The 26,257-nt window shown below is 44.5% G+C and overlaps 1 protein-coding gene across 1 annotated transcript in view; it reads right to left on the bottom strand.

The window, feature by feature from the left end:
- Positions 1-26,257, bottom strand: part of Elp3 (elongator acetyltransferase complex subunit 3) — a 60,200-nt gene that overhangs the window by 13,385 nt on the left and 20,558 nt on the right. Inside the window, exons 8-14 of the mRNA XM_051160725.1 lie at positions 19,450-19,611; positions 17,268-17,394; positions 14,799-14,992; positions 6,535-6,625; positions 4,529-4,594; positions 2,890-3,117; positions 1,725-1,806 (exon numbers count right to left, since the gene is read on the bottom strand). Of these exons, the coding sequence (XP_051016682.1) occupies positions 1,725-1,806; positions 2,890-3,117; positions 4,529-4,594; positions 6,535-6,625; positions 14,799-14,992; positions 17,268-17,394; positions 19,450-19,611 (950 nt within the window). The remainder of the gene's footprint in view (positions 1-1,724; positions 1,807-2,889; positions 3,118-4,528; positions 4,595-6,534; positions 6,626-14,798; positions 14,993-17,267; positions 17,395-19,449; positions 19,612-26,257) is intronic.

A 26,257-nucleotide genomic window follows, 5' to 3' on the forward strand; every position in this document is an offset into this window, starting at 1 on the left:
GGCTACAGGCCAGACAGTTACCACCGTAATGACTGGGAAGAGACTTGGAAGCACTAAAGTCTAGCTTCTCGGATGTGGTCTGAAGGCAAACCAGAAGCCGCACACTGGCTGGTCAGCAACTGTGGGCTCTCAGCCCCCAGCTACACCTAAAGAGCCAGAATGCACTGAAATGATTTTTGCCAGCTCTGTGGTGATCCTTAAGCCCCTTAAGCCTGAGTTTCAGGCGTTACCGGGCCAGCCCAGATCCACGCCTTCCCAGACGAGCTGCCCTTTCCTGGTGCTTCTGGCCAACTATAGAGTAAGCTGGGAGACACAACACTTTCTTACTACCCATCAGTGCTGGCCAGACACTTCTTTGTGGGATTAAAGTAATGGAGAAAATACAAAAGGCTAGACATGTTAAAAAATACATTACCAATCTGGGTAACATCAAAAACCCAAGCCAGACTACATGATTGAGTCTGTGTGACTATATTTCTATAATTGTAATCATGGAGATCTGGGCCAGTATTGATTTATTGACTGGCAACTTCTTATTGGTTTTTCTTTTTAAAAACTCATTTCATAAGAAAAATATTTTCTCAGGTCACAGGTAAACTTCTGGTCATCAAATAGGAAAACAAAGTAAATTCTGGGGTCAAATATATCCCAAATCTTGATTCTGCGTTTCACCATCTAAGGTTTCTACAGTAATTGGTAATTGTTTCTTATGGGGACACCACACAAAGAATGTGAGTAAAAGAGGGTACCCACCATTTCGTGCTTCCTCCCACATCTCCCTTTTGTCGTCCCCTCGCCCCCAACTATAGGCTGCCCTTGGCCAGCAGGGGGAAGCTCCTATGGGATTGGAACACACAAGTCCACATAACTGCCTTGGCAGAAGCTGGAGGGACTGGGAACACAGCAGCTTCAGGAAGGGCTCGGAGCTCCCCTGCCCTATGCTCGTGAGGACGCCTCTATGAGAGGCTACCAGTCCATTCTGGGGGGAAGGACGCCCTTACCTCTAATGGTGGAGAGTACCAGGATAAGCCAACAGGCCTGCTAAGTGCTCCGTTTATGCCTCATGGCCCACTATCCTCTCCTACCATGTTCCCCACGACTTTCCACTCTTTATCAAACTTAGCTTTAAGGCACTCAGGTTGATATGCATTTCTTAGTCTTCATTTCCTCATGAAGGCTCCTGTATATTAATTTGTATACCTTCCTCCTGTTAATTTGTCTTTAATCTATTTAATTTTCAGGTCTATTCTGGGAACCTAAGAGGGCCAAGGAAAATTTCTTCCCTGCCTCCACTCCCAAACAGGAAACCTGTCATTGAGGAACAAAGGCAGCAGCATGGGAGGGCAAGAACTACACTGGCTCTGAGCCAACAGCTCTGGCTCTCCACTGCTCACATTTCCTTAGGCCCACACTATCAAACTCCATTTCCAAGGAAGCAGCTGGCACAAGCACAAGATGGGAGCTAACCACAATGACCAGAGGTCAGACAAGCTGAGACTGCGCACAGGTTACTGGCCAGGTGCTCTAAGGAGCAGAGTACTTCTAGAAGCTCAAGTTCACCCAACTGCTCTTGGAAATTTCCAAAGGTTTGAGCATAAGTTCTTCACGTGTCAGCCTGGCCCAATTTTGAACACAGTAATCATACAGAGGCAAGAGAGTGACTCTCACTGTGGTGTCAAGAGTGAAATGTGAATGGATGAGGCATGAGCTCCCCCTGCCATCACCTGATATAACGGCCATCTTCCCAGATCCGTGCTCTTCTAGAGCTATTCTTTCTGCTTCTTCCATCAGCAGCATGCCGAACCCCTAGAAGGAGCATAAAGGAGTTCATGATTCAGAAGGGAAGGGAACCCCTTACCAAAGGCCCACACTGTAACAGTGTGCAGCAAGGTCTTCATGTGGGGCTCCCAAAGCAGATGCAGGCCTGGCTGACTCTGCTGCTGCCTCTGGATCCCTTCCCCTAACTGTGTAGCCTCAATAGAAGAAGATGTGCCTAGTCTTACTGCAACTAGATATGCTAAGGCTGGCTGACAGCCATGGGAGGCCTCCCCTTTTCTGTGGAGAAGTGAGGGAGGGATGGGAGGGGGCGGGAGGTGAGCTGAGAGGGAAGGGCTTGGAGGAGAGGGAGGGGAAGCTGCAATCAGGATGTAAAGTAAATTAATAATAAAAAAGAAAGGTTCACAAAATAAAAAGTAGTTGGTGAAATGCCTTAAAAAGTGATAAAATCTACTGATGAGTAAGGAAAAGAAAGCACTGGACCCTGGCCACAGCACACTCAACGACTTATAAGGAAGTCAGCATTCCAACAAGAGCCAGAAATGGCATTCTGGGTGGTGAGGTTGGGTGTGGCGCAGGGTTGACTCCTCCTCCTTGTTTTTCTCTTCAGGTGAGGTATAGGCAACTCCAGCTGACAGGAGTCTGGGTAACAGGTCTTATTTATTTGACTCACCTTCCACTTTTAAAAGGGTTTGGAATTTATCATCCAATTTGGTTGACCCTCACTGTATTATTACTGCTTTTAACACACTTCCTTGAAACTTATGAATGCACAAATTTCTAATTTTAGACTGGTGGGGGTTAGGACAAGGTCTCATGCATGCAGCACAGTTTACACCCGTGAAGCGCTTTCCCGTCATTACCTCATTTGATGCCACAGGAAGTGAATCAGTTTTGTTTGAGTGTGATACACTGGGCATATCTGGTATCCCCTGGAACCCACGAACCACAAGCGAGCAAGGTGGAGATGGAATGCCCCTGAGCAACTAAAATGAACCCTTGTTCTGCTCCTGTGCTCCTCTGTCCCATCCCGTCTCACCCCAATGCTTTTAACGTTTCCTATTTCAGACAATTTCTTCACTCTCAAGCAGTTAGAAGCAGGATGCCGAGTACCTGGTGCTGAAATTTAGTGGGATCGCGGCTGCTCACAGGAACCACACTCCCATACACATGGAGCTCTCGGACTATGGAAACGCCTCCACCCAATTCAAAGCGGAAGGTTTCCTCGGAGCATTTCCGTAGTCTCAGGAGACCAATCAGAATGTCCTGATCTGGATCCTCATAGGACAGGAAGGTTTCCCAGCCACCACTGGCAACATAATCTCTCCGTACCAACTCAACCTGTTGGATAAAAAGCCATGAAAAGTCTCATTCAGAATTAGAGAACCAAGTTCATTTTTATAATTGCATGGATGTGTTTAGGCTAATGTTCGGCTGGGAACAAAGAATGAATCATCACTAATTATGGTTTTTATTTGCCTCCTTTCAAGTAGCACAGGATTAACAAGTGCTTGTGCCTTGTTCGAGGACCATTCTAAATGGAGAACAATCGTACAAATATTTGAACTTAATTAACCTTGTGATTCTTACAGAGAGCAAGCTCAGTGACTGCTTCTATGTTAATTTATGATGTCCCATGAATTGTCTCTAAGATGAAACTACAGATCAAATCCCATGTGGCTGTTAGGATCTCCCTGCCCCCTTCAAATTGTCAGATATTTAATAGCTTCCTTGTCCAGTCCTTACTTCTTCCACTTAAACCTACTTTGTATGTGTGTGGGGCAATCCCTGCTTCCTGTTTCACAGTAAGATTTAAGAGCATAACATTGGATGGGCTAGTGAAACATGCCTAGTGAAGGGATGGATATGGAAAAGTCCAATTGCTAGAGCATAACTTCTCAGAGGGATGGATGATGGCGGGATGGGACTTCAGTAGTAGAAATCTATATAGACTATGACTCTTCAAGCCAATGTACAGATGATTCTATGAACACTATGGAACAAGAGGTATACATTCAGAATTCTACACATTTGGTAAGGCTATAGCAGACACACCCTGTGTGTGGGTGGATTATACTCAAAGCAAAATAAACAATCCTTAACTTAATGTTTGGTATATAATTAGACTAAGGATTTGCCAAAGTGATTATTAACTGTCAGGTCTACTTTTTCCCTCAAAAGGCCCTTTGATATTAACAACAGCTCATGCTAAGAACAGAAACACGGAGGCTGAGATTGTCTATTCCAGCCTTTCTCACTGTCACGCGGGATTCCCAAGAACTGCACACCTTAGAAAAGCTGCACCCAGTCAGAGGTTTATAGACGTATGAAAGTGAGGCTACCTGGAGTGCCTCAGGGCATTGTGCTGAAGGCCTGGAGAAGCCACTTAGCTGTTGCCAAAGGACACGACCTTGCTGGTGACATAGAAGAGATGGGCAAGGCCTCCCATAGGAAGGCAGCCACTAGTCATCCACGGCTACTCACCCCTGAATGCATTCAAAATGACTGGAACTCTGAGTCCCTCCTGTGCCCTCCAGAGTCACTGCAGACAGACTAGTGGCAGTGTGGAGCAGCTTCACCTCAGAACATTGTCCACACTGCAGTGCTGATGAAAAAGCGAGGCCCAGCCTTGGTTTTCCACACCTCAGTGACTCTCATGGCTGCTCTGCTCTGCTGAGCTTTCCACTCATTTCTGGGTTTGCTCTGTGAGCAGGTGGGGTCCAAGCTTGGGCCAGATTTAAAGGAGACTGACCTGGTATGGCCGCACTCTATGATGAATTTCTTGAATTCCAACCTCCCTGGTTCTCACATCTCGGCACTGGCAAAAAACCAAAGTAGTGACTCATTCATTGCTCATTTAAACCAAATCCGGGGCTAAAATCAAGTCTGGACACCAGTTCCACTGACACAAAAGATGGGAAACTTAACAAAGCCATCTTTACTAAGTGTGATGATGGGGATTTGTGAAGGTGTACAGTTTCCCTTTTAAAATGAATTTGGAATTTAAAGAGGCCATATATAATTTTTGGGAATAAACAACATTAAGTTAGAAAGTTAGGAAATAGTTTTGCCCAAGAGATTTAACTGTGAAAAACACAACTCCAAAATATGATTGAAAATACAGTCCCCAAATACAATCACAGAAGAGTAAAAGCAAATTCTTAATTTTTAAAAAACTTCACTATGCACGACATTATTACTCTTAGTATCACTATCATTTTAGATATGGCAAAGATGCACATCAAAGATATGTTTTCCTGTCAAAGAAAGGCACTGTGGAAGAAAGAAGGACGGGAAGAGAGAAGGAACCTAGACTTAGAGATGACACAAGGTGAACTTCGACTACAGGCGACTCTTGGACATCCCCTGGGTGTGCACAGCACTGGAAGACGCGTCAACGCAATCAATGCCTAGCCTGCCCGGTCAGGATCTGTAACAACACTCACTCTTACCCCTCAGCCCAGTGTGCATCCTATACAGCCTGGAACTTAACCGTTATTATGTCCTTCAGCATATTCTTCCTCTACAGAATAAACCATAAATATATTTTCAGGATTCTAACACTTTGTACCAGTGAGACGGTATCATGCAAGCAATTTTACTAACAATGTATCCGTAAGAGCTCCTTATTCAGTTTTGAAAAAACAAAGTTATTTCCATGCTTTGGGAAACCACCCAGTGAGATGCACAGCAAACAGGGGCCACCAGTGTCTGCAGCCTACCTACTAAGAGCACATGCCATCTTCCAGCCCACTTCTATACAGGGGACTGTGCGTGTGGCTGAGGGTTACCTGCTCTCAGCCAACTGGTACCTGATGCTTCCTCCTTCTTTTTTCCTGGGGCATGATTTTTTTTTTTAAAGTCAGATAAGATATATACTTACTTTCTGGTAAGGAACTGCCTACATGATTAGGATTCACTCCTGGACCACTTAGCAGAGGCTAGCAGGGGTTAGGTAGGGCAGGGCTAAAGAAGACCAGTAGACGGGGAGCTGCCAGTAACCAGGTATGCTGGTCCCGGAGAAGAAGGTTCTTAGGAGGCCAGAGAAGATGGTGATGGGGGAAGAGTGGAGAGCAGAGCAGGAGCAGGCCCCTGTGGTGCTGTTAAACCTACATACACCTGCTTATTTCTAAAAGTTGTCTGTTATATTTAATTATATATATATTCAAATAAACCAGTAATATTTAAAAATTCTCTTTTGGACAATGCTCTAAAATATTTTTCTCTTAAGAAAATTTGAGTAAGTATAAAATAAGTCATGAGAAACCCACAAATGTGTGCTGTGTCATTCTTCGAACCATCTCTCTGAAAGCCTGGCCAGCTTGAAACACAGTCAACAGATGCCCTCGCCCTCTCCCTGATGGCACTGGTTTCTGAAGGCATAGCCTAACTCCCTGGTCCCGGCTTATTTCTTCGGAAGCCCCAAGAAGTTTCTAGGATGTTTCATTTCCAACTCACTACTGCCTCCAGAGACTGTAGAATTAACAGCTTCCTTCACTCTGTTAGGATCAAGAGAGAAAAGCTGCTTAGTATGTATAAAGCTAGCAGGTTACAGAAGTCAGAGGAAGACAAAGGGACAGTGGCAGCCTTTGTCACCACTCACCTCAGCGTCTACAAGCTACACAGAACACCTCCAACATACACAAGCTTTCTGACCCAACTGGTACCAGCAATGCTGAAGAGTGACAGCCCTGGAGACATGCGTAATAAGATTTCTTTTTTCTTCACAATAAACCCGACAGCCACATTTGCTCATACCTGTATTCCAAGATCTTTCATTCTTGCAAACGCCAGCTCTCGCAGGTTGCCGTGCTCTACTCCTGAGCTGACTAGGGGCATCGGGATGTCTCTGTAGGAGAAAAACACCAACTGTGGAAAAATGTAAACCGTTCTCCACAGCAGTAGGACAAGGAAAATTTAAAAGTGAAAAACAATGAGAAGCCACAAAGCTACGGAACAGAAAGCAGAGGTAGAGCATCGTAAGGACGAGAGGAGGTAAGGTCGGAGCGTCCCTGCACCCCAGCTTTACCATCTGCAGAGCTCTTTTGCCCACTTTGGGGTGGTGCTGCTTATGAGACACATCTAATGGAAATCACATCAGAGACCAAAGCACGGAATCTGCCCAAATGTTGGGAAGTCATTAGGAAGAATTTGGGGTTCATGAGACACCTGTACTAAACGAAACAATTAAAGAAATAAGCCTCAGCCTAATGGAGAGAAAGAACAATTCTGAATCATAAACCACTTTGCAAACGCTTTCCCTCCCACACAGCAGACGAAAAGTCATCGAGAACGTCAAAAGCCTGGTTTTGCTGTAACTGCTCTCACAGACCCTACCCTGTTTCCCCCAAATCTAAACCAGAAGAGGTTCTGCTTTAGAACAGCAGCTTGCCTAAAGATGAGGAAATGAGACTTATCTCTGCATTGGTACAGTGTATGGTGCAGGCATCAAGGAGATGCAACCAAAAGCTGAACTTAGGGGTTATACTGTATTGGCTCCAGAGAGCTGATCAACGAACACAAGGAACCATTTCACAAATCTACTGGGCTCTAGAACCCAGCAGTTTCCGTGAAGAAAAACATGCCAGGAGGCCAACGTGAGAGTGATGCGAGAAATTTGTTTTGTTTTTGACTCTCACTATGTTTTGGTTTTGGTTTTTTGAGGCAGGGTTTCTCTGTGTAGCCTTGGCTGTCCTGGACTCGCTTTGTAGGCCAGGCTGGCCTCGAACTCACAGAGATCTGCCTGCCTCTGCCTCTGAGTGCTGGGATTAAAGGAGTGCACCACCACACCTGGCTTTTAAAATGTTTTAAGGAGTTAGCATACATGGTTTACATATAGTTTTTAGTACAATGATTCCTACCTTTCAAATTTTAGTTTGTAAAATCAATATATGATCACACATGGTTATTAAAGTAAAATTTATTTAGCAAGGAATATTTACATTGCTTAAAATCTTTCAGCTTATAATTACATAAGCCAAATATAAAATCTTCTAAGTCCCCTTTTTAATGTTGAGAATATTTATAGTAATTTGTATAGTACTGTGGCAATGCTCAAATGAACATACTGAATACTTTAGAAATTAAAATGTATTTCTAAACACTGTTAGACATGGTCTGAAATTAACCTGAGAGGGTCAGTGGAGGCCATGAAAATACTTAATACCCAACAAACACATTCTGTGTCTTGTTGTTCACATAGTTATGTCACTATAAGGCTGCTGTGAACAACAGACTAGACAAAATTGGAGTGGGCGCTTCTAGGAAATGCAGGGCTAGGCTTCAGCTGGTCAGAGCGCAACCTTGCTTTGCTGTGTTTGTGTTAAAGTAACTATGTGCTTCATTTAGGAGGCTGCTACATAACCTGTGGGACCTAGTACAAAGTACAAACATGTAGCCTTATTATAAAACTATTAACAATTTCAAGATGGTGACAGTGGGGTAGCAAGGCAGGTGCTTTGCACCGTGAGACCACAGAGGCTGTGTGTTCTCACAGATGTTCTGATTACCAGAGAGGCCCTGATAAGGATGCCACCAGCTCAGAAATGTTCTAAAGTTATGTCTGTCACTGTAAGAATGAAACATAGCTTTAATGGTCTTTGGTAGTGACATGCCTGGAGCATAGCAGATGGAAGTTCTTGGTCATTAAGGAACAGAAATGTGGCAACTGCAACTCTCAGAGATAGTCTCCTTCACTGCTACTGAGGGACACATTTCTGCACTGGCTAGGCATCTTCTACACAGAGAGTGGTACATGATGGATGTCAGCTCCACACTTAGACTGGTTGGGTCATAACTCTCTGGATACTCGGAACCTGGACCAGGCTGCTAAGCAGTTGACCTTGCTGCCTGATGGAGGCAGGGTTACAATCCCTTTTAGGTTTCTCTAAGTAATTCAATCTAGTCTCTTTCCTGGCAGGAAGAGAGATTATACATGTGAATGTTGGCTCAATGGGTAATATTTCAAGCTCAGAGGTGCTAATATTTACAATTTGCTCATCAAAAACCTTTCCAAGCTATGTTTAGAGCTGTTTCTGTCTGAAGTTTCTCATGAGTCAGAAGCATGCTTTGGTTGCAAATTGGTATTCCTAGTCTGATGCCTCATGGTGATTTAATATCATATCGAGGCAGACAGCTGTCAAATAGCCCAGGGGCAGCAGCGCTCTAATGCAGAGCCCATCATGTGCCTGGACAGAATTTTACACTTAATCACTGACTACACTCCTCAGGGCTAGAATACAGAACCTTCTAGCAGGACGTGCCTCATAAAAACACCAGGAGGATGCTCCTGACTCAACTGTCAGAAAGCTAAAAAGTGTTCGATCTTTTAGAGGCAGGGTGTAGGAAATAACCAATGCACTCTCTTGGTAAGACAGGCGAGCAGAAGGAGAACTCTAATACGGTGCTTTCACTTGGATTGTCGGCTCTCGGATGCTTCCTCTTTTTTCAACATATAAAGCCTGCAAGTTCACCTTTATTAGCCAACTGTGGCTGCTGAAATATGCTTGGGGTGGAGTTCCTAAAAGACCAGGGCAGAAAGACACCTTTGACTATGATTTCAAACACAAACAATCTGGGTACGGCATACCCACACCAGTGGGAGGCTTTTCTTTCTCAGCAGGGGATTCCTCTACAAGCCCAACTGACAGGCTCCACATTAGCATGAGGTGCTGAAACATGTCTGGATCAGCGCATTTTTCTGAGCTGCAGAACTAGCCTAAAATTAAGACTGAAGCTAGGAGAAACTGGCTGAGTGAAATACCACCTGTCTTCCCCACTGAGCACTGCTGAACACCTAGTTGGCTGCCTAGTTTCCTGTCTGTCCAGGTAAGAGAATTCGAAATGAGTTAACATTTATGGATCCCTTTTGGGGGGTATTTCCAGAAGATGCACTATTTTTGTAATCTGGATCCCATGATCTGTAAACCAGATACAAACAAGCTATGTAAGAAAGAACAAAAGAGCTAATCTCCACTAACGGGAAGTGCAAGCCATATTCTCAATAGAGGTATAGGCATGCAGGGTTATAGAGGACACGATCAAATTAGCAATGACTTCCATGAACTGGCAGACTCTCTTTAGAAAACCTTATTAATTGTATCCATATACACAGCAAACCTTATCACATTTGTAGTTATCTTTCAAAAAGGACTTCAAACGTTAAAATAATGATAAAAGATATAGATCCATTACCATAGGAAATTCTCCCCACAGGCTGTACTACTGTAATGTAAGTGAAAATTTTGATATACAGGGATCTTAGCTATAACAGAGACTAGGATAACAATTAAAGGGGGCCAGGCATGGTGGATACCCCTTTAATCATAGCCCTTGAGAAGCAGAGGCAAGTGGATCTCTGTGAGTTTCAGGCCAGCCAGGGCTACATAGAGACCTTGTCTTTAAAAGAACAAACAAACAAACAAACAAACAAACAAAAAAAGTGGGGGGGGGCGCACAGAATGAAAGGAAACCTGAGTAGTGGTTAAGCTCAGCTGTCATTTTAGTGAGCTCTAGAGCCACTTGGGAGGGGCCTCTGAGAATGCCTGAGGGAGAGTCTCTTGATTAGGTAAACTGAGGCTGGAGTACCCGCCCACTGTAGGTGGGACTATTCCCTAGGGGGAGATCCTGGAAAACATTGTTTTTTCTTAAAAAAAAAAAAAAAAAAAAAAAAATCCCCTTTCAGAGTATTTTATCATAGTGAAAGAAAAACAACCTGGAAGCAACCTAATGTCTGCCTAACAATGGGACCAATTACTGTGTAAGACAAATGGAAAGGAGGCTGTCACGCTGCCATTAAAGCATAGTTCTGAAAATGATCCTGATCTTTTTTTTTTTTTTTACTTAAAAGCTTTTAATTATACATAAGCTTTTAATAGCTATATATAAACAAGTCCTAGCGTGATGTTCTGATATACCAATGCAACGCTATGCAGACGATTTATCACATTTTAAAAAACAATCTATACTCCATAATATCAATTATTTGTGACAAGAGCACTCAAAATCCTTTCTCTTATCCTAACTGCCCTTTTGCGGAGCAGTGGGGTGCAGACTGAACCCAGGCCCCACGTGCTAGACAGTGGTGTATGTCTGGGCTGTGCTCCGGCCTCATTTTCCTTACAGCTTTGCTTACCCTGCTGCATCAACAGAGGGGCCCACCCCTCCTCTTCACCTGAACAATACCAGGCTGGCTCTACTTCAGACTGTCCCACACACTAGTGAGACAATGTGGTGTCTCTCCACCTGACTTATTTCATGTAAACACTGTTGTATTTACCAGTTTCTGTATAGATGAATTTCCATCAAACAAGGACATTTTGAAAACAGTCATTGTTAACACAGGTGCTGAAGGGATTGTAAGTTCTAGAACATTGCTGTTTTCATGTGGACAGAGTACTGTGTGGCTAGACATGAAGGGATTGTACATCTTGAAAGTTAATAAATCTAGGGCTGGAGAGATGGCTCAGAGGTTAAGAGCACTGACTGCTCTTCCAGAGGTCCTGAGTTCAATTCCCAGCAACCACATGGTGGCTCCCAACCATCTATGTGATCTGATGGCCTCTTCTGGCCTATAGGTGTACATGTAGGCAGAGCACTGCACACATAATAAGAAACAGAAAAATCTTAAAAAAAAAAAAAAAAAAAAAAAAGAAGATGAAGCCAGAACATAACATCACATGGTCGCACAGCAGGGTTTGAAGCACTCACTTTACAACAAAACCACACCGTGTAAATATGGACGTAGCAACATATCGTACACACTACCTTAGAATTGTACAAGCAGAAACTAAATTTCCAGTGGTTACTGAGGACAAGGCTAACTTAAAGTCTATATTAAGTTTGAGTCATTTTTCAGTGCGGTGTAGCATCCCTCAGTATCTATGAGACGCTGGTTTCAGGATCATCTGCAGGTACCACAAAGCGCTTGTTTTCATGAAGATGATGCCGTACACATATGCTTTAAATCATCTCCAGATGCTGCATCACAGCTGGTAGAAAGCCAATGCTGGGGAGTCACTACTCCACGGCTGCTGGAGAATAATGGCCAGGAGAGAAGGGTTGGTGTGCTTAGGGTAGCTTCCCCTGCCAAGTTTTATCTGGGGCTGACTGAGGTTATGAATGTAGAACTCGGAGACAAAGAAAGCCAAATGTAAACCAGGCACAGTGGTGCACGCCTGCAATCTCAGCACTCAGGGAGGCACAGGCAGGAGGATCTCTGTGAGTTCGAGGCCAGCCTGGTCTGTAAAGTGAGTCCAGGAAAGCAAGGGCTATATAGAGAAACCCTGTCTTAGGGGTCTGGGGAGAAAGCCAAATATACACAGAAGATCATAAAAACAGGTACAAACCAAATAGGATGGAGAGACGGCTCAGCGGGTAGAGTGCATAATGATGTGAGTTCAAATCTTGGAACCCATGGTTGAGAAAGAACTGCCTCCTGAAAGCTGTCCTCTGACCTCCACATGCTCACAGTGGCATATGTGTGTAGACAAAACACACACACACTCACACACACACAGATAATAAAAGCAAGGAACAAAATAGCAAAATGTAAAAATATGAATTTCTATGCAGATAGTCACACTAACATTTCAGTAATAATATCTAACTAAAAACATAAAATTCCTTTGAAGAAATTCTTCCCCATGTTTATCAAAACCAATGTTTTACTGGACTAATTAGTCTATAGTAAGCTATATAACCTAAAACCTCTACGAATGAAAAGGTGTGTAATAAATATTGTATTTAGACCCTTGCTCTCTTCAAATAGCTGTCCTTGGGCTCACCAGGGCATCATGACGTCATACCTTCTAGAGACCTCAACATCCCGCATGTTTGTGAAGCAGAGGTGTTTTTCAAAGCCCATGGCCTGGACACTCTGTGGGTCCTCTTCCTCAGACACTTGGGGCTGCTGTCACCCCCAAGTCCTTACTGTCTCAGTTGATGTAGGCAGGACAATGGCCCACAACACTGTTTCCTAGGACCCAGAAATGAAGCTTTCAAGTTGCACAAGTGTCTCTGCTGCCTCTGACTCACTGGCTACAGGAGGAAGAAAATAGGAGAGCGCTTTGTCATTAGCTCCTTTTCATCAGAAGACCATGCATGGCCCTTGGGGAATGGCACTGACCTCTTCTGTGACTGGGTAGTTCAAGTCAAACACACATAGCCTCTGGTCTCCGCTAATGCTCTTGTGACATCCCTCTCTCATGGCTTGGGAAACATCGCTAAGCTACAGAAAAGTTCAAGTTCATGTGGGTCAGATTCCTGACCTACTGGAAAGTAAGAAGACATGACAAGACTCAGGCACAGGACACTTCATTCGGGCAGATCCCATCACAGGCACAGAACTGCCCCCAGCAGACACTGCGGTTGCTCTCTGACCCCAACTGAGTCGCATCAGTGTCTTAACTACGTCCTTTAAGCAAAAGGGCCCAGTTCCCAATCTTGTATCTGTCACTTTTCTCTGTCTCCATCAAACAGAACTCTCTGACCCCCACACTTTGAAAGAGGAGGCATGTTTAGACTCAGTTACAGACATTGGGCAGAAGACACAGGTGACACTGTGGTGTCAATCAGTCTCAGCAAATGGCCACAACCCATTTCATCCATTTCGGACAATGTTCACTCTTTTCTCCTTTGTAATAAGTGTATCGTGGGGAAGAGCTTCATTACATCTAGTCAGGTCTAGCTCTTTGGCAGGTAAGCAGCCAGGAGGCAATCACATGGATTCAGGTGACTGTCGACACTGAAGCAGTGAGCTAGACTCATTGCTCCTACAGAACACACAAGGTTAGGTTTCCATGACCCTCTCCTGGCCAGACTTTTTTGTCAACCATCAAATGCCCTGTCTTCTGCACTTCTGTTTAAAGATACTTTATTTAATATATGTAGTCGATTTGTTCACACCGAACTCATCGCAAACAGTTTTCTCTTGGGCCTCCTCAATCAAGGCCCCCCCACCACATGCTACTCCCCTCCATAAGCCACTTCTTGGCCTTCCAGCACTTAAGAGCAATAGACAGCACTTGAGCGCTATGTTTGGAGGTCAGTTTAAAAAGCCAATTCCTAACAAGCTCACAAAAATCTGAAAACGAAGCATTAAGTAGAGTGCAAAAAGAACACTTGTTTATAGCGTGAGGGCTGGCAAGAGGCAGAGAAGCGCCATTCTGACCTCAGCTAAGAGTGCATGTGAGCGACCTAAATTGTCCACCATTCCGAGAATGATTTATGGCAAATGTGCTCCAAGGATAGATTCTGAATCTCACAATTTTCTAGTAGGAAAATTTACAAATACAGAATCTGCCTGTAATAAAGATGGTACTATGCCTCTGATGCACACACATTGTTTACCTAATTAAGATTAACGGTTGGACTGAAGGGCTCCTACTTTACTCATTCGGTTATAATTTGCTAACACATATGTATATGCGCGCGTGCACACGCGCGCACACACACACACACACACACACACACCTACTTGTCTGTAGCCTGTGTGTATACTTGTGCATGCACATGGAGGCCAGAAAACTACCTCTGGTATGGTTCCTCATTTTGAGACAGATTCTCACTGGTTTGAACTCACCAAGGAGGGTAGGCTGGCTAGTCACTGACCCCAAGGGCCTGCCTATCTCTCCTCAGTGCTGGAATTACAAGCAAGTGTGACCAGACTGGGCTTTCTTTACATGGGTTTTAGGGACCACAGTCAGGCCCTCATGCACACAGGACAAGAACTTAACTGATTGGCCATTTCCCCAGTCCCTCAATATATTTATTGTGATGTTGAAATTGTCCTAGATTTTGCTCATGGGACCCCTTCAAGTTGTTCTTTCTTTCCTGGCTCAAGGATAAATAGATGATGAAAATATACGATATTGGCAAAGAAGCCTGGGCACACTGTCCTTTATTTATTTTCATGTCATACACATGGAGCTCCTGGTTTTCTACTTTTAATTTAAAAGAATTCAAAATGCTAGATATCAAGCCAGACTACCCTTTAGAGTAGGAGACTGACAGGTAACACATACCTCTGCACCCGGTACACCCGAGTCCATGGGGGCACGAGGGCTAGGATCCGAGCCACCAACTCCACCAGGTCACTGGGAGGATAGCTCCTGTACCTTCCTGATTTCCACAGCTCATACAGCCCAGTGCCACGGATCACCAGGGTAGGATAGAGCTTCAAACCATCAGGACGAAAGGCAGGGTTCTCAAAAAATTCCTATGGACAGAGAGCCAAAAATCACCATTCCAACAGTTCTATCCCCACAGGGAAGGCGCACTCCTACGCCAGCTTCTCTCCACCTCCAGCAGGCCTGGAGCTGCCTGTCTTTTCTGTCAAGGTGACAAGATGCCGCTGTTCAGTGGCCCCAGCCTGTCCTGCTCTCCACAGCTCTCCTGTGCAGCCCTGTCTATGCCTGCCAGTCTCACACTGAGCATTACCCTTTAAAAGGCTGCCCTACTTCTTTCCAGACCACAACATCTTTTAATAATAGGCATGATTGTTTAAACTTCTGAAAACGATGGAAAAAAGAAACCAAACAAGAGACACTTAGTAAGTCCCATCAAAACCTACAATGTAAACAAAGGGACAACAAAAACACAACTCTGTAGAATGTTTACAATAGGGCTCTTTACAGAGAAAGTCTGCTCGGGCCAAATGGTACCACTTCTGACCTGGGCTACCCAGTCTGTCCTGTTATCTGGACATGGAGTGATTCATCTAGTCATCTGCTTCTGGCACAGACCTCTTCTATCTTAGGCTCACTGGCTGCTTCCTTATCTGGGAGGCAGCAGGGGGACACTAGGCTTTGTCCTTCAGACTTTGCATGGTGGCAACTCTGATCTTGACTGTGATCACTGTACTGGACAGAGGTGGGTATGCAGAGTCCCTCCTACCCCTGTACCCCTACCAGGATCTATCCAGCCAGCAGTGCTCTAGCTCTGGAAATTTTAAATGGTGCTTTAAAATCTCTGGCTACATTATCCTCACAAACTTTCCATTGTTTAACTTGCTTTTCAAACAAATGTAACCATAGGTTTTAGATTTCATTGAATTGACTGTCACCTTCTTGAATGCACCATGTAGTCTTAAGAGAAGTTCTTTTGTAATTGTGAGACTTCCTTTGTAACATTTATATTTTATAGTCATTAGGCCTTTTATAAATATTCTAGACACCCACAAAGAGCAAGCAGGCAAGCCCATGTCTGCCCAGCCTGAACCTATACTGAGCACAAGGTTGGCTGCAGGAGACATGGGCTGATACACTCCTTTTGTAAGGATGAAGCCAGATTGAACTGGTCCTGGACCCAAGATTAAACATGGAGAATTAAAACATGGGTTTCTTTTCTTTTCCAAAATCACAAGGTAAGATGGGACATTTTCAGAGAAGTATAAACTTAGAAGAACAAGATCAAAAAAGGAGACAAGGGGGACATGGGATGGCAGCCACACTGGAAGGCAGAAGATGTTTGGGGCTAGCATGCACATCTGAGAGGGAAGATAACTGCTAAGTAAGAGGCTGGTGAAAGCCAGATCATCACACCACAGTCCCACAAAGCTCACAAATAAGAGGCCCAGGAACCATGCAGAGTGGACACCCATGGAGTACAAATGGACACTGGATCCAAGTCTGCAAAGGAGGAACTTGTCTGTACTTCCTGTGCTGTCCTTTCTCTGGGGACACTGCACTATAGGATTTTGGCCACAAAGGAGAAGGATAGGAAAAATCAGCACGCCGATTGGTGGGCCCTACTTATGCCATCTGCCACCATGTGAAAATGTCACCTTGTTATACTGTAAGTGCTTGTTATAAATATTAAGTAAAGCTGGGTGTGGTGGCGCACGCCTTTAATCCCAACACTTGGGAGACAGAGGCAGGTGGATCTTTGTGAGTTCAAGGCCAGCCTGGTCTACAAAGTGAGTCCAGGACAGCCAAGGCTACACAGAGACCTTGTCTTGAAAAACAAAACAAAACAAAACAAAACAAAAAAACGGAAAAAAGAAAAAGAAAAGCCTTGTGAGTGTGCCTGCCTGTTACATGAGCAAAAGCAGCCTCAGTTTCTCAAAGTCTAAGCATTTCATAACTTAAAAATGGTTTTATTTTTATATGTATGTGTTTGCCTACATGTATAGCTGTGCACCACATGTGTGCTCAGTGCCCAGGGAAACCAGAAGGTGTTGGGTCCTCTGGAACTGGAGTTATGGGCAGCTATGAGTCACTGTGTGGATGCTGGGAATAGAACCCAAGTCCTTGGGAAAAGTGGTTTGTGCTCTTAACCATCTCTCCGCTCCAAGCCTAGGCATTCTAGAGTCTGAAAAGAATGTATTAAAAATATGGGGAGATGGGTGACCACTGTGTATGGCGTTTAGAATATTTTTGAACAAGGCTTTATAGCTTTAAGAATGGGAAATACAACAGTAAACAAGCAAGAGCAGAGAGGAGAGGGCAGAGGGCAGAGGCAATCTGGGTATGCTGGCTCAAGGCTGCACTTACTATAAACTGCTCGATGTCTCTTTCTAGTCCCACGTTGGGCAGGTCAGGCATCATATGAGCCACGACTTTGAAGCCAGAATCTTTGGCCAGGTGGAATGATTCACATGCTGCCTTCACGGTGTGGCCCCTGGGGAAGAAAATGTATTATTACCTGTTAGACAAATAACCAGACACTTGAGTTAACACAGGTGGTAGTGGAGGAAAGCAATCTGTGGGACCAAGTGTCACTAGGCTGGGAACGAAACTCAGAAGTCACCTCCACACAGCTCTAGGGAGGCCTGGAGGGAATCACTGCTTCTAAGACAGTTCAGAAATCTCTTATGCACCTGCTCAAAGGCCTGGAAGTGACAAGGACCACTGTGTACCCAGATGACATGGCTTGGCGCTGTCAGCAAACGCTGCTCGTTCCTGTAGACCCTGTGTTAGACAAGGAGCGAGCAGAAGCCAGGCATGCTGCTATCCGCTCAGGGCCCCTAGCCCTTGGCAAGGAGAGGCAGGGAGATCAGGAATTCAAGATCACCCTTGGCTCCTTACTAGTTTGTGGCCAGACTGGGGAACAAAACAAAAACAGAAACAAGTCATAAAGGAGCTTTGTCTTCAGGTATCACTGCATTTAGAACTATGAAATATTGGTATAAAGAGGAAGAAACTATAATACAAAAGCAGACATCACTGGTATATCTGAAGGATCCATCAGAGAAAGGTCTGGCTGGCACAGGGGTCTTAGCCTACGCTCTCCCGCCACACCCAAGCAGGAAGCAGGCCTTGATGACAATTGGAACAACCAACAACTGAAGTCTCGTGACAATTCCTTCTCCACCAAGCTCTCAGCACAGGCAGATCTCAGAAGCTGCGGGCTCTGTCACACCCCCTCCCAATGCTCTGCCCCACTTATTCCCATGGTCCTGCTCCCATTTCTAATTAGTTCTTGCTAGTGACATCTAAAGTTCTGCGGTGAAGCTTGGACTTTATTCTGAATTCAGCATTCAGTTATTCTATTTCAAAGTTACTGTACAATATGGTCACAACTCTGTGTATGTGGCTTTAAAAATTAAATTACAAAGAGATACTCATGTCTTAAGTTGTACAGTCATGTGCCTAACAGTGCAGTTGTGGAGTATAAGGATCTCAGTTCTACTGCCTGGCCCTGCTGGAACGCATATCCTCAGTTCTACAAGTATGTAACAGTTAACGTATACAAGTGAAACCTCTCACCCATCCAAGGCTCCTGGGCTTCCCATCCTCTCCTGCCCTTGCTTCCCGGAAGTGGACAGACAATACTCAATGCTTTCCGGGACTTGAGGACTTCCTGCTTCAATTACGCCAACAGCTATGGGCCAAGGTTGTCGAACCATGTCCCATATTGGAACAAAAGGGCTCTTAAATGCAGGCATGCTCCTATCTCAGTGCCTGGCCTGCCTCCTGATAAAGCCCAGGCTCTTGGGGTTAACTTCTGGGGCCCCTTAGGTGCTCCCACCCTCAAACAGCTTTCCACTAGCGTATGCAAGTAACTCTGAGTCTCCTTTTCGCCTCAGCTTAGATGACACTTCAGGAGGCTTCCCTGACCATCTCCACAGGAACATCCCAGCACAGCCTGTGACTACTACACCCTCCAAGCAGCCTTCCTGTGTGAGATTCTCCCTACAGGAGTTCTCTTTGCTCTGAGGTCCCTCTTTCACAGGCATTAGATTTTCCCCTATACTTGAAAGTATTCAACAGATCTGTTACAACAAAGTTCTGAGCCTGACATTCCTTTAGGCTGCATCTAAATATGAACCAGTGTGTTTCCTTAGCTCTCCTTTACAAGCATGATCACATGAAGTGGCCTTCCAGATCTTTCTCAAAACATCCTCCTCCTGAAGCCTACCTTTGTCACACAGGTCAGTTGTATCTGCTGCCAATGAAATGCTGATTTCTCTGGTCTTCCACTAAGGGGCAATTATTTATAAGTTTTCTCATATACTGACCTTCCCTGTATATCTTTTGTCTCTGGCTCAGTGATACATTTGTGATGTTCAGAGAATGTCACATGACTATACTGAAAATGAAGGTACAATGGAAGAAGGGATTTGAAAAGCTGAGATCTCACACCTTTCTCTGAGACTGGGCTCAAGGACAAAAGGCGAATAGGAAGATGGACAAGAGCCAGCAGGGCAGAGGAGGCCACCTGCCACCATCTCACCTGTTGGTGTCTCTGGCCACATCTTCATAGACACTCTGTACTCCGATCTCCAGCCTGGTGCAGCCGTATGTCAACATGTCACTTAGGTGCCGCTTCATGCAATAATCGGGTCTGGTCTCAATCGTAATTCCAACACACTTTGTGAGGCTTCTCTCAGAATACCTGCAGAGCAGAACCAAAATGCCCACACTTGCCACAGTCTGGCATCATTTCTTCCCAGCCTCCCTTCTCTTAGTCTTCCCAGGATGAGACAGTAGCTAAAAGTATGCGGGCTCTGGAGCCAGACAGTTCAAATCCTACCTCTGCTATTTCCTCACCAGGCAAAAAGTAATTCTATTAACCCCTCTGGCCTTGACATCTGCATCTGCCAAATGATGGTAACAACGGTACCCACACTTCACAGAGTCGGCACAACTGCACCGGCGCACCCTCATGTCATTACCATTGTCATTATTAGTCACACACAGTTGGCTGCAGCCATAATCTTCTTGAGAGCAGTGATTTCAACTGTGAAAAGCTATTTCTCAATTCCTAGCAACCGATTTCACATAAGCTAAAAACCATCTGCATCACTTACTTCTCACTGCATCATAGATCCTGTTAAAATACAACAACAAAAAGGGGGGGAGGTGAGAGAAGTAATGTGGGCTGCAGGGATCATTCAGGTGAAGTGTCTTCTGGGCACCCAGGAGCCTCGCTTCCTCTAGGAGTGTGCAAAATTACCAAGTCTAGACACAGGATAGTGAGGCCCACCTCGGATTTAAGTTCTGAGATAATGGCCTTACTGCTGGCCCAAGGTCACATCATCTGTGAGGGCTCTAGTGAGTAGGATGGCGGAGCTCGTGAGGGAGGCCACTGACTATCAGCAGGCAGATGCCCCATCATTCCTTTTGCCACACGAAGACACTGACGCTGAACAGGAACAGGCATCTTGTTCAAGACGCACAGTGAAAAAAGCTAAGCTAGGAGTGGAGAGTGGGTCTGTTTACCAGGCTACTTAGACCTGTCAGTCTGGGATGGCAGGCTCCTGTCTGTCTGAACATCTCCAACCTCCCAACTGTAACCACACCTCTTTGTACCTTTCCATAATGTTGTCACGGGCCTGGGTGGGAAGGCCAAGGGAAACCTTTTGTAGTTATCTACTTCTCTTCTTTCTAAAGGAATTTTGAAAAGCGGACATCATAATTATTTTTAACTTAGTTTCATTTCTTCATTCTTATGTGGCAATTAAAATCGAGTTCTTTAAAACTGTAAGACTTATTCGGAGTGTGAAGAATCACCAACTCATAGGACTGGCTGTATAGTCTCATCTAACACACTGGAAGTCTTTTGTGAGATGTGACATGGCTGAAACATGGAGAAAATCTAAGATATGAATTATAAGAAAAAGATGAACTCTATGAAGTGCTCACAGCTTATCAAGGGCTATTTAAGACTTCTCACGGAGCCCCACGCCTACCAAACAGTAGGCACCAAAACAAGACAGGAGGCATGTAATGTCCCATGATAAACACAACTCATCTGCTTCCAACAGCAATTACTGGACTTCAGGGATCTTTCTAAAATTAAAGGAAAAAAAAGAAGCCACCGTGGAGAAAGCAAATTATATAAAGACGGATGAAAGACAGACAGTAGAAACTCTGAGTATATTTAAAAAGTAACTAAAAACATCCTAGAATCCAGAATGTACCATGAACCACAAACCTTCCTATTAACAAGTATTTCTCAAAGCAATGGCGTTAGGCAAGAGAGCCTGAGCACAGTGACAGCGCCATCATTGGGAAAAACTGGAGAAATGGCAACAGCAGCAGCGGAATCTGCCCAGAGGAAAGCGGCAACCTATGAACTAATCTGTCTGTTAGAGAGCATCCCAGCCTGCGGAAGACACAGAGGAGGCTGCTGCACGCATGACACCTTGCAGATCAAAACATAGACCACACCCAAGCAAATCTTACTCTCAAAAGCTTAATGCAGCTCCATCTCATGTCTTTCCTCTGGGGAAACATGTAGAGAAATAGAAAATAACTCGGTTTAAAAATCCATTGGTGGCGCACACCTCTAGCCCCAGCACTCTGGAGGCAGAGGCAGGTAGATGTGAGTTTGAGGCCAGCCTAGTCTACAGAGCAAGTCCCAGGACAGCCAGGGCTACAGAGAGAAATCCTGACTTGAAAAATAAACAAAACATAAGGACCAGTATTTTAGATTTCCTTTCAGAGTTGCATTTCCATCTAAAAAGCAATTATGTGGAAATTTGTATGAAATCTTGGACAATAAAAACAACAGTGTGTTGGATCGTCTGTGAACTATAGTGACTTTGTTGTTGCTGTGTGTAATCTAGTCTCTTAGTAAAATCCGCCTCGTGTAAGAGGTGTAAAGACGTCTACATTAAGTATCTTTTTCAAATGCTAGTATGTACGTACAAAATGCTATTCAATCTGAGCATTTCTGGATCTGCTGCACAATTCTCCCTATCACTTAAACAGCCACTTAACAAGTGCGCCTCTCTCAGTACTGTAGCTGACACCTTCTTGGGATTTCAGGCTTCTTAAGTTCTGGGCAGAGAGCAGCGGTTGCAACTTCTAAGAGACAGAGCCAGGACTTGGCCTCTGTTTTCCTGCCAGGTCCACTGCTCTTCAGTGCAGCTAGAGGAGTGTCTTAGAAGGCTGTGGGGGGTACTGAACCCTAAGTGTTTCTTACAGGCCAACAAGGTGACACTTATGTAAGAAGTTCATGCTCTCCAAGAAACACAAGTCAAGCCTGTAATGTACAGTGTCAGAACCGTTCACGGTGTGCAGGGAGCAGGGCAGAGGCACAGGAGAGCCTCATCTTAGAAATCAAAATAAAACCCATGACAGCAGTCTTCAACTCAGTACAAATGTATTTCTCCTCCTGTGACATCTCAGAACCTTGGTAAGAGCTCCATGTTCATCCACACTACGAAGGCCACCTGTTATTTATGCATTTATCTGCCTCTCCTTTTAGACACGGCACTCCCAACAGACCCAATAAATGTTTGGTGTCTAGTAACTTAGGAGCTCAGCGCTAACTCCTCCAATCAGAACAAAGACATGGACCTGAAGAACGAATATGTGAGTCAGATGTAGTTGGGAAAAAGGCGGGCTCTCTCCCTTCCCACAGACGCTGGGTGACCTTGCTGGCTATCTTCCCTCTTATAAACAGAAACGGCAACTTGCACTAGGTCCGATTCCATACGAACTAAAAAATGTACTAGGTTGCTGGGCCTGGTGGTGGACACCTGTAATCCCAGCACTCAGGAAGTCAGAGGCAAGCAGATCTCCGCGATTTGAGGCCAGTCTGGTCTACAAAGCGAGTCCAAGACAGACAAGGCTACACAGAGCAACCCTGTCTTGGGGAGGAGGGGGTAGGGCGGGGCGGGGCGGGGCGGGGCGGGGCGGGGCGGGCGGAGGGAGTGTACTAATCTTTATCCCAGAGCTGCTTCACAGCTGAGCTACAGGACCTCAAACTCAATCCATTCACGGCAAACTGAGAATAAACGAGGGCACAGAGATGAGAGATTAACTCCCATCAGTTACAGTCCACAAACGTCCCATCATTCACAGGCCCCAGTGAGTCACAGTTTTGAAGTTCTTCGGACTGATGAAGATTTGCAGGGACTGCTGACGGCTGGGGTTACTCCTGAACACTCAGAAGCAGAGGCACAGAACAGAGGCCCTTCTACAGACTACTACCACTGCCGGCAAAGCCCTCCAGCAGGCCAAGAGCACGCGCCTGCCTTATCTGAGATCGTAACCTAATTGCTTTCTGGAGACTGGTTATATCAATAGGATCTAAAGGCAACACTGCCCAATAGAACTGAAAAAGCAAAGAGAACATTGATTTTCAAATAAGTACTACCAGGAGAAGCCGAGCTAGTGACACTGGAGCTCAGAGGATAATCAAGTGTCCCATCACACTAGTCAGCAAGGCTGGCGACACATTCTTGGTTTTGATTCTTTCCACAGCTGATAAAAACTCTTTACATTTCGTAGTCATGGCCAGACAGCTGAGGGACCAAGAGCTCCATAGTAGTAACAGAAAGGAGTCAGAGGGAAGTCATGCTTTTTGTATCAGACCCACACAGGAACTTACAGGTTAAATGCATGGAAGAATCGCAAAAAGCTGCCCCTGGCACAGTGTGATAACTAAGTGAAAAACAAAACACGAACACACCTTCTGGGTAAACGTGACTCCGATGAAAGCCTTCAAGTGACAAATGTCAGAGACAGGTCACCTGGGAAACATTTTAGTCCCATTGCTTCAATTTTATGATACCAAGGAGACTAAAGCAGAGACCAAATATGTGCTTCAGCGGATGACATGCAAAGTGATGGCAGATGTCCACCAGGCACAGAGGCCGTAAGTGTGTATACCTTACTCCAAGTTACCTGGGAAGCTGAGGCAGGAGCTAGCCAGGAATCCAAGACCAACCTGGTATGAAAACTCAATGAAGGCCAATCCCACTGTGCCCACTTCACACCCACCAAGTGCCTCTACCCTTCAGATACACGGGAACTTACTATTTCCACTTCCGACGTTCTCAAGACAGAATTAGAGACAATGAAATGATCAGTCTTGGTTAGCAAGAACTAAAGTATGGGGGTGACTAAGCTAGCAGGCATAAATCTAACCAATATAAATTAATTAACTAATATAAATACCACCAAATACTGCAATTAAAAGGCACACACTGTCAAAATAGGCAACTCTGCCCACTCCTCCCCCACAGGACTCCATAATCATAAGTTTCTGTGTAGAAGAAACCCACTGTTCACAAAATCACATAAGGGTGGAAAGATACACAGGTTGAGGCTCACAGTGGTGTCCTCAATAGTGGCTTCTGTCTGCTGAAGTATGACTGTAAAGCTTCCAGCCCTTCCAGCTTTTCATCTCACTAAAATAAGTTTTGTTAAATATCATCTTTTTAAGTATTCAATGAAAGATTTTGGGCATCTTAAAAAAAAAATCCTTATCAGGACTTCATCTTTGGCACACAGTAGCTTCACTTGGCTCTCCTTGGCACACCCCATAGAAACAGGCCACACCCAGTTCCATTTCCAGACACTAAGATGTTACTCCTTTTCCTTTTTGTTATCTTTTCTTTTGTTACTATTTTTATTTATGTAAACACATGAGGCTATATGGCAGAACTAACATCAAATAAAGAGACTGGTGGAGGCTATGAGGTCACTGAGGGTTGCCCCTGAACAGCTGGGTCTAGGTTTGCTTTGCCACATTCTTCCTATCATGTGCTGAAACAACAGCCTGGAACCTCCAAAACCATGAGTAAGGACAACAGACTTATTGTCTAAGCTGCCCTGTCTGGTGTTGCAGTGTGGGCCAGCTCACAAACATCACAAACACAGCATCTGACGGTTGCAGTGTGGGCCAGCTCACAAACACAGCATCTGACGGTGGCAGTGTGGGCCAGCTCAAAAACACAGCATCTGATGGTGGCAGTGTGGACCAGCTCACAAACACAGCATCTGACGGTGGCAGTGTGGGCCAGCTCACAAACACAGCATCTGATGGTAGCAGTGTGGGCCAGCTCGCAAACACGGCATCTGAGCAAAGCTAACCCACACACTCTTCTGAGTTGTCCAGGCATCAGACACATCAGAATTTACTTCGTTCCCAGTACACTTACTATATTCACCAAGAGGGAGCACACACTTGGCTATAAGACAAGACTCCACAAATTAAAAACAGACAACAAAAAACAAAACTGAAATTGAACTGAACAGGCACTCTGAACAAAATGAAACAAAATCAGAAAGCAGTAAGAAATCAAACAAAATTTCTGATACTCAGAAATTAAACAATTTCCATACAATCCCTAGAACTGAAGAAGAAATAGGAAAGGTAATAGGGAATATTTTATACTGAATAATTAAAATATAATACAATAATAATGTAAAATAAATATAATATTTGCATAACTAAATGCCTAGAAGCTGGCCAGGTGGATCTCTATGAGTTCAAGGCCATCCTGGTCTACATAGTGAGTCCCCTGTCACACTAAAAAAAAGAAGCCTAAAAAGAAACTTACCACTTTGAATATTTATATTAGAAAAGAAAAATAGTGGTCAAGTTCTACAACTTACTTAAGTTACCAGAAAAGAACAAGCCAGGGACTGGAAATATGGCTCAGCAGTTAAGAGTACAAACTGCTCTTGCAGAGGACCTGTGTTCAGTTCCTAACACCCCTTAATCCAGTTTCAGAAGACCTAATATACTCTTTTGGCTTCTGCAGGTACCCGTATACACATGCACATATATAAACAAAGGCACACAGACATACACATAAAAAAAAAAAAAAAAAAAAAAATCATAAAAAATAAAAACAGTGTCTTTACAGAAGATTGCTAATAGAAAGTATAGGGATCTAAATAAGTGAGGAGGCAGGCTGTGTTCATGATGGACCACACCATCAACTCTCTTCCCAGAGTTTTGTGTCCTAGCGACCATTTAAAAATATCCCAACCCTATGGTAAGATAAACCAGCCAGTGCTAGCTAATTCTGATTTTATAAATATGTACAAAGGGCCCAGACTATCCACAGAAATCTTGCAAATAAGTTACAGATTCGGAAGATGTATATTATTTGTCTTCAAGACACACTAAAAAGCTACAGTGATCAAAACAGTGTGGTGCTGGGCTACAAACCAAAACCTTCCAAAGGCATCGCACTGTGTGGCTAGTGTGTATAGTCCAACTCCAACCATATCTGTACAAGTGTTTTTATGGTTAAATGTATGTATTGCTTATGGGTAGCAAAGCATTGGTTAAT

Source organism: Acomys russatus, chromosome 18 (assembly GCF_903995435.1).
Source record: "Acomys russatus chromosome 18, mAcoRus1.1, whole genome shotgun sequence".
In the NCBI taxonomy this organism is placed as follows: domain Eukaryota; kingdom Metazoa; phylum Chordata; class Mammalia; order Rodentia; family Muridae; genus Acomys; species Acomys russatus.